The following is a 9,607-nucleotide window of genomic DNA, read 5'->3' as shown; positions in this document are numbered from 1 at the left end:
TTCGAAAATATGTCTCAAAACGCTCTTTCGATTGCTACCAATTTAAAAAAATCACAATTGCATTGTTTGTGTGGTTTCCTGGTAGGACCTAAATAGACATCTTTGCACTCATTAGAGGGCTTGTTTACCAATCTATCTGTCCAAGCAGTTACACGTTTTTTTTATTTGCATCTTGGTAATGCATTCGTAATACATACTTCAATAACGAGTGCTGCTAAAGACTTAGAAAGTTACAGTTACGTCAGGTTTGCAAAAGACACCACGAAAACAAGATGCAGATAAAACAACAATTTTTTTCACTGAAAAAAGATTTTTTATTAGAGACATAATAATAATTTCACGGAATAAATATAAATTATAAGGCCTCAAGTAGTTATTTTTTGGGTTTCTTTTTATTGAACACCGCAGCCAAAGAAGTCGCTCCAGTAGCTCCAACGATACCAGCTTGAGTGGATGCCGCCAAGCCAGCAGCCCCAATGCTCTGGAGTGTTGCGAAGGCGCTTCCAGATGCTATCGTGCCACCCAGAACAGCACTTTGATATGCAGCTGCCATTGATCCCGCTGCCACTCCTCCGGCCGTGAAGCCTAATCCAGAAACAACAAGTGGTATTCCACCTAAGATGGCTGCACTGGCTCCTGCTGTAATCAAGGCGGCTTCTGCAAGGAAACAGTAATAATAATAATCAGGACTTGATTACCGAAAAGACCCTAAATAGCTTTGATTAAAAATTACAGCTTCTGTTTTTAAACCCTTTTTTGATTCCTCAAGGAAGATCTCAAAACCAGAGAAAAAACTGCTTTAGTAGCTTTCTACTATTAAAACGTGAAAAACTCAACCATTTCGTTCCCGTTCAAAAAATAGTTTAAGAACTAATAGTTAAACAACAAAGAATAATACTAAAATAAATAGTTCAACAACAAAATCCAGTAGAACTATTGGGTTGTTCGGAAAGTCATTTCGGTTTTTTTGGGGAACATGAAAGACAGTTTTCGTATAATGAATAAATATTTTATTAAATTATGTATTAGGGCCGTGGTAGCCTGATCGGTAGGGCATTGGACTCGGGGCCGGAGGGGCTCGGGTTCGATCCCCGCTGGTCGAAGACCCACCGTCGTCATTAAAGGGGACTGGGCGACGTTAAATATGCTCGTGGTCTCAATGTCCTCCAAGTGAAACGATACCTCTGGGGGTGCTAGTACCGGGTAGCTATTAGCTCTTGGGCTAGTTCTAAATTCTCATTAACTGTTCGATCCGGTGATGGTGCTGCCATCTATCGGTATATAAAATAATGGAGGCAAGGCACTAGTATGCAGTCCTCGACATAAATACAGTTGTAGTCAGTTCTGACTCTTGAATAGAAATAGAAATAGAAATTATGTATTGGCCATTCTGGTCCAACACCTTTCGCCATCTTTCTGGCAGTAACATAATTCCCCTCTCATAAAAGTTTTGGTCCTTGCTGGCAAAAAACTGGTTCAGGTGGTTTTTGACATCTTCATTTGAGGTAAAGGTTTTGCCATCCAAAAAATTTTGCAGGGACCGGAACAAATAGTAGTCGGAAGGTGCCAGATCTGGAGAATATGGTGGATGTTGCAGTACGTCCCATTCAAGCTGTAAAAGTTTTTGGCGAGTGACCAAACTTGTGTGAGGTCTCGCATTATCCTGGTGGAACACTACACCCTTCCTGTTGATTAATTCGGGCCTCTTCTCTTTAAGTGAATCATTCAATTTGTCCAGCTGATGACAATAGACTTCTGAATTAATCGTTGTATTGTCCGGCAAAAGCTCAAAAAAAAAAAAAAAAAAAGATTCCTTTGACATCCCACCAAACGGAGAGCATCACCTTTTTTTGGTGAATGTTGGCTTTTGACACGCTTTGAGCCGGTTCATCTTTTCTGCTCCATGACCTCTTGCGTTTAACATTGTTGTATACAACCCATTTTTCGTCCCCAGTAATAATCCGCTTCAAAAATGGATCATTTTCTTGACGTTTGAGGAGCGAATCACACGCGTCAACGCGACGACACAAATTTCGCTCCGTAAGGACATGGGGCACCCACACATCGAGCTTCGAGGTTAAGCCCATGCCTTTCAAATGGCCATAAACAAATTTAATCTCTCACCGATCTCTCGTGTGGTTATTCGCCGATTTGCATCAACTAATGCCTTTATCGCATCTTTGTCAGCTTCGACCGGCCTTCCAGACCGTGGTGCATCTTCGACATCAAAATTGCCGGATCGAAATTTTGCAAACCAGTTCTGGCACTGGCGTACTGTTAACACGCCTTCTCCATACACATCCGTCAATTTTTTTCTCGCTTGGACAGCATTTTTACCTTTTCTGCAGTAAAAAAGTAAAATATGACGAAAATGCTGCTTATTGCTCTCCATATTTAAAAGGGCACCAACCAAAACCACTGCGTAGAATTAATAGAACTTTTTCACACACAAGCCTTGCAATATCAGCTCTCAAGACATATAATGGTTATGCGGCTTAAGTGTGAAGTTGGTTTCGAAAAACGTAATTAAGTCCTCTGACGGGAAAAAACGAAATTACTTTCCGAACAACCATAGAACCTCTAAGGGGCGCTAAGAGGACTGGACATCGTGTCCCCTTAAATAGAGCTAGCCTTTTTTCGTTCTTCGGAGGCACATGAATTGATGCATTCTGTGTATTTAACACGGTACAATTTCACAATAAAGGTAAACTAATAACATTCAAGATAAAATATTAAAAATGTTTCATTTATACTAAAGTTTAGAATTACTCAAATCGGAAAGAAATGTTTTAAAAATTAAAATATCGGCAAATTTTTTGCAGAATCCAATTTTTGTAACTGATTTCCATTAATTACACTTTTGAATTAATATGTTATATGAATTGTTTGATGTTATGTAGTTAACAATGCAATACAAAGCAAAACAACAGTGATAACATTTCAAGTTCTCTGTACAAAACTTGTAATGGGTGGGACACCCATCAGTCAGTGCTGAGCCCATATGAAGAAATCGAAGAGAGAGAAAAGCATGAATGTCGGTCTCCGCCAGAATTTGAGAATGCATATTTGTTTCTCTGCATGTTAATGTCATAACAAACTTTTATCAGTTCAATTTTTGACAAAAAGTGAACCTTTAATTCTAATAAATTAAAGGTTTTCTAATGCATTTATACATTAATTTTTGTAATTTTTCTCTAACATTGTCTTTTAAATAGGGGTCCCTTAATGAAAGGGAAATACATGAAGGATTCAAAGGGACTAGAACCAGAAAAAAATGTCCCTTACAGGAGGTGCTGCTGTAGTTTAACAACTAAGCAGGGTTGATATAGTGGACTCAAGTAAAATTTTCTGAAAACATTTTAAGGAAGCTCGACCCCCCGGTAACAGCTATGAAATAAATAAAAAAAACTCTTAAAATATGCATACAAAAATCATAGCATGTGTTTAACTGAACATAAAATATGATGCATTTACAACCATAGCTTCAATTAACTACGAAATAAGCATAAAGTTTTCGGAAACGGCAACCCAAACTTTTCGAAAATCTCAGAAGTTTCAGATCGCAAGCACCCTTGTAACTAACTTAACAGTAGAAGGAATTGCAATACAACTATATGCAATGTGTACAAAATGTCTATGTCAGTGGAGAAAGGCGAAAAAAGCCTTGAATCGGAATTTTGCAGGGTCACTTTTGGAAATATAATGTTTGTAGCATCAGTGAGTTTGATTTCAAAGAGTAGAGATTTTGGATAAGAATTTCTCAAGAAAAAAAGTAGGGCCCTGCGAAATGAGAAAGAGTTTCCCCTAACTTTAAGGCTGTAGCCAGCGGGGGGAGGGGGGGGGGTCAGACCCCCCCCCCCACGAATTTTTCACATGCTAGACAAAAAATTGCCAAAAATTTCGTTTTTCGCACTTTAACTCTGAAAAATTCAAGTTGTCCCCGAGTCCCCGAACTCTCCTGCCCCCATATCACCAAAGATCGTCTAAACTATCGTTTTCAGGGCTTAAATTCCGAAAAAATTTCAGGGGGAGCGCCCCCTAAATTAGCGAAGAGTGGTCCCCAAACCCCTTTTCCCCACGAACATTACCGAAGATCTTCTAAAACTTGTGTTTTAAAAGCTAACTTCAAGAATTTACAGGGGGTTTCTCTCCGCCCGCCCCCTTCCTCCTTGCCAACAATAAAGATTGTCTTAAATTCAGTTTTCAGAGCTTGAATTACGAAAAGTTTTTGGAGGAGAGATTGAAAACTCCTCCCCTTTACGTCATTGGAAGTCAAACAAAATTACGTTTTTGGAGCTTCAATTGGAAAAGATTGCCGGTACGCTTAACGTTACCAAAGGGTCTGGAATCGTGTTTTGAAGATTTTAGTTTCAAAAAATTCCCGGGGATTAGCCCCGAATTTCTCTTTTCCCTAACATTTCCGAAGATCGTCTAAAACTACCTTTTCGCAACTGTAATTCGAAAAATTTCGGGGGAAGGGCCCCCGAACCCCCATCTTCACAGCATAATAGGTGATAATCGGCAATTTTATTTTAAAAGATTCAATTTCATAAAGGGACCATGGGAACACCTCTGAATGCCCCCTTCCATTACGTTACCAAAAACTCTGAAATGCATTTTTAAAACTACAAATTAATAAAATATCTGGGGTTGGGCCTTTGAATCTCTCCTTCTCATCACGAAATCTTCTGAAACTGTATTTTTAGATTTTTTAAAAAAAATTGCGGTTTTACAATTGCAATTTCGAACAAGAAGTTCTGTCTAGAACTAAACGAGCCTACTTTCCCATATACCAATATCGACTTTCTAGTATCTGATCAGTACTCTCAAAATTAGCTAAAATCGTAAATTATTTCAAACATATTTTAAAAATATTTTAAGCTGATTTCGAGAAATAAAGTATGCCTCGCTCATCTAAAGAATTAAATACGCAAAAAATAAATAAAAGAACAAATAAAATAGCAGCACCTTTTAAACAAAGCAGTTAAATACATTTTTTCCATTAAAAAAAAAATCTTCAACCACTTTTTAAAAGGAAAAAAAAAAAAAAAATTCAAATTAAAAACTAATTAAAATAAATACATCATAAAAAAAAATCGTTTGTTTTTCCCCTGTTGCCAAAATTTTTTTAAGAATTTATTAATGTACTTTCAAAAATAAATAAAAACAATAAAATGTCAACTTAAAGAAATAATTTTCATTGTCGAAAAAACAATCGTCTGCGCATATCTTTATGTAGAAACATAAAGGACTCCGAATTTCTCCGCCAAAAAGTGAAAACATAAATTAAAACTTTAACTTGAAAATAAAATCAAAACATATTAAAAACAATTATTTCACAGTAAAAACATGGCTGCAAAGTCAGAGTCTGAGTCCATCTGATTTTGGGACAAAAGAGTTTAAAATTCAAAGACTCGGGGTTGGAATCGGTCATTTCCCCCAAAAAGTCCGCAAGTCTGCCAATATTTGTAGAGTCGGAGTCGGACTTATTATTTGATACAGGAGTTGGAGTCAGAGTCGAATTTCCAGGAGTCGGAGTCAGTCATTTTTCCTCCGTGCATGAATTTTTGCGAAAACTACGAAGTCAGATTTAAAGTCGGGGAGTCGGAGTCCGAGTAATTTTCGGGCACAGGAATCCGAGTCAGGAGCCCCAAAATTATCGGAGTCAGAGCCTGGAGTAGGTCGTCAAGAGCTATTTCCAACGAAGTTTGTTTGAAGTAAATCCGCGTAATAATTAAGTTCGGAATCTATATTGACTTTCAGTTTCCCCATAGATGCTAATGTTAAGAGATTTGAACTGTTCAAAACTGAACGAAAACTTGTTCAAATCAAAAAGATATTTTAGATACATGTCTTTCATCAAAAGCTTTTCCCACAAAGTTTGTTTGGAGTCACCTCGCCTCTAAGTTCAAGTTTTATTTTTGCTTTGAATTTCCCCGTAGGCGCTAATGTTAAGTTTTTTTGAACTGTTCAAAATTGAACGAAAAATTGTTCAAATCATAAAATGAATTATGGGAATGAGACGTCCTCGCTGAGATCTTTCTCAGAAAAATTTTTTTGTTCGAATCGGACTATTCATTCAAAAGTTATTAGGAGGGGACAGACAGACCGACAGACATTTTCCCCCATCTCAATTACCCTACTTTCCAATTTTTAATTTTTCAATATTTATCTAACTATTTTATTTATTTTTGACTTTTTTTTTTGTTTGCTTTTTTCTTCTTTCTCTGACTTTTACTGGGAAAGTAGGCTAAAAATAAGCGAGGGAGCACCCTCAAACCTCTTCTTCCCCAACATTACTTAAGATCGTCAAAAATGCATTTTTTAAAACCACAAATCCTAATATTTTCTGGGGGAGAAGCGTATTTAACACATGTGATGGGGAAAAACGAAGCCTTTGATTTCATACACCTCCTTACTTTTTTGACCTCAGAATGGCCCTATGGGATAAAAACATCGCTAATCCAAAAAAAGGTTTTAACCCCTTTGACAAGAACGTAGAGAGTCCAATACATTTTTCGGCTTTTAATTTTGGAAAACTTTCGGGTCAGAGTCACCAATCCCTTCCATTCTTCTTAATATCAATAAAGGTAAATTAAAATTGTATTTTCAGAATTTTGATTTTGAAAATTTATGGGAGGACAGCTACCGATTATCGCCCCTTATGCCGTCGTACCAAACATAAATCATATTTCTTCGACTTCGATTGCAAACAATTTTCTCTAGGCTGCCTCTTTCTTTTGTCTAACGTTGTCGAAGAAAACTTTAGAATGTGTTTTACAAAGGGAAAGCTCCTAAATTTCCATCTTTTCCCGTAAACTCATCCAAAGAAAATTTGTAATGGCGTTTTTAGAGTCTTATTGTTAAAAATTTGAGAACTCCCCCCCCCCCTAGTTTTCTCTTCTCCCCCAGCGCATAGGCCTTATAACTTCAAAAAATTTCTGAGTTAGAGCTACCCACCTCCTTCCCTAACATGTTATCATGTATCTCAAAATTGCGTTTTTAAAACTTCAATAACAAAATTTTCCGAGGGCAGTCCCAAATGAGTTTTTAAGGCTACGAAAATTTTCAGGGGAACGTACGCTAAACCAAACCCTTTCCATAGTCTTACTACCAAATATAGCTTAAAATAGCGTTTTTTTAAAATAATGCTTTTTTAAATTGCGTCTAAAATGAGATATCAAACCCGGTATCAGTTTGGCATGTATTTGAAAATATTAAAAATGCTCCTAGTTCTGCTCCTTCCTTACAAACAATCATTTGGGAGCTCCTGATCCTAAGAGCTCATGAAAAGTGATTTGTGGTACTATTTCATGTCCGACTTGAGGGTCAATTACAGGTCTTCATGTCATTGGTATCTTTCGCAATTGCGACATTTACGACGCAACACATCGTTTTCTGAACCAACAAAACTTGTACATTATTGAATGTTGATTAACTGATATTATAATAATAAATTAAAATTATCTGGGAAAAAATTTGCTCATATTTTCATAAAGTAACTTTTCCTCCTGGTAATTAAACCAACCAATAGCATCGCCAACCGCTCCCCCCCCTTCCGTCTTCTTTTTTTTTATTTTCCTGTTATGCCCCCCCCCCCCCCATTGTTGAATGTCTACCAATTGGCAATAAGCTTCAAAAATAATAGCAACAAGTGACTTTTAGTCGAACATTTATGAGCCCCCCCCCCCCCCCAAAAAAAAAAAAATCCTGGCTACGGCCTTGCCTAACTTCAGAGGTTAATCAGGTCCTCATAATAATAGAAAATTATACTGTGGCAAAAAATCAAATTTTTGGTTTCATTAAACAACAAGAAAATCACCCGTCGCGTCGGTACGACGAATGGGAGTAAATTGCTTCTTTATTAGAAAGATTTCCAAAAAATTTGGTAGATGTATGATATGAAAGAGAAATGTTTTACATAATTTGAAAAAAATGTTAAATTCATCATATGTTTCACGACAGGATATATTTTTTAAATATACGTTGTTAAAATAGTTCTTTATTTGGTTATATTTTGATAATGGAGACTTTATTCATTGTTATAAAAATATCACAACGGTATACGCTCCTTACGTTAAGTGACAAGTGTAAATTGGTCCTCATATACATATTTTTATTACTGCATTCCAACCATCGTTCCTTTGTTACGGGTATACCAAGTATTACCTAATCTAGAAAATCACCAGTCATAATGTTAGTGATGCAAATTTCTTTTTCATAAAAGCATGACTGTACTGTACAGAAACAGTGCCTCGAAGATTCTTGAGAAAGTTTGCAGACTATTTCTTAGTTTGGGTAGAAGAAAAACCTAAAATTTTCAAAGAAATATGAATCTTAAACTTCTATTACAACTTTTAACATAAAACTTCTTCCGACTAAAGGTTTTTAAAATTAGTGTCTAAAAACATACTTATAAACACTATAGGATGGTTATTAGTGCTGTGTCACTGACGCTGTCTGAAATATCTTCTAAAGGGGATTTTTTTTTTTTGACCAAGAATACCCTCTGGAGGGTTTTTTAATCAAAAATGCCTTCTTTAGGGTTTCTTTAAATCAAAAGTACCATCTGGAGGGTTTTTTTAAAATCAAAAATACCTTCTAGAGTGTTTTTTTTTTGAGGAAAAAAATACCTTCTAGGTTTTTTTTTTAAAAATCGAAACATCCCTTTCGTATGCATAAACTACTGAATTAGAGTTTACGTTCATGTTAAACCCAATGAATCTGCCGGGTTTTTTCACCCCCCCCCCCCGTTTTGCCACTGCAAATACTGTACGGTTTAATTTATATTATTTATTTATTTTATTTTACGGATATGAGACGCTTCCTTTATCTTTAATTTTACCTTAGTTATTAGAAATGTTCGGAAAAAAAAATCAAATGTACTTACTTCCCAGTTTTCTGAATACTCCATCTAGAAAGATAAAAGTAATAAAGTAATTTTTACAAAGTTTATAAGACAACGTATGTAAAGATAAAAGTAGGATTCAAAAGTCTACCTTAAAAAATTTGAATCTTTAGTCACAGTAAAATACCCAAAAAGAAGGAAACAACAAATCTTAAAACGTATATTTGGAGGCGGCTCCGTAATGATCTCAGGAACTTTCGCGACGGATGGAAAACGATACTAATACTTTTTTTACGGGGCAGAATGAATTCTGAGAGTAATGTTGATGTTCTGAAAAACATTTTTTAAACCAAAAACACTGTTAATTTCGAGTCGAAACAATGTATTTCATCAGAATAATGCATTACATGTTTCTCAAATATCAAAATGATTTCTTCGCGTTTATTTTGTGAAATTACTGGTACTGGCCGGACAAAAAGTTTGATTTAAGTTTAGTGAAACTTTGTGAAGCATTCTAGCGCCCGAAGCATGAAAAAAAAAAAAAAAAAAGGTACTCAATATCGAAACAAGAAAAAATTCATTTTCTCCATTGAAAACGCAAAGAACTTCCAAGAATGTTCTTCAATTTTCATGACATCAAAACTGATAAATTTGACTGAAAAACACGGGGATATTATTGATTACTAGGGGTTTTCAGGGCAAAACGCTAGTTGTCCTTATAATTTTGTCCAGTTTTAACAATGACATTTTTTTTGTGAA

The 9,607-nt window shown here is 35.9% G+C and overlaps 1 protein-coding gene across 1 annotated transcript in view; it reads right to left on the bottom strand.

The window, feature by feature from the left end:
* Nucleotides 1-290: 290 nt before the first annotated feature.
* Nucleotides 291-9,607, bottom strand: part of LOC129223775 (myomesin-1-like) — a 31,579-nt gene continuing 22,262 nt past the window's right edge. The window contains exons 4-5 of the mRNA XM_054858134.1: nt 8,891-8,914; nt 291-657 (exon numbers count right to left, since the gene is read on the bottom strand). Of these exons, the coding sequence (XP_054714109.1) occupies nt 374-657; nt 8,891-8,914 (308 nt within the window). The 3' untranslated portion in view covers nt 291-373. The remainder of the gene's footprint in view (nt 658-8,890; nt 8,915-9,607) is intronic.

The sequence above is a fragment of the Uloborus diversus genome, chromosome 6 (assembly GCF_026930045.1).
Source record: "Uloborus diversus isolate 005 chromosome 6, Udiv.v.3.1, whole genome shotgun sequence".
In the NCBI taxonomy this organism is placed as follows: Eukaryota; Metazoa; Arthropoda; class Arachnida; order Araneae; family Uloboridae; genus Uloborus; species Uloborus diversus.
This window is presented reverse-complemented; position numbering and strand designations above follow the sequence as displayed.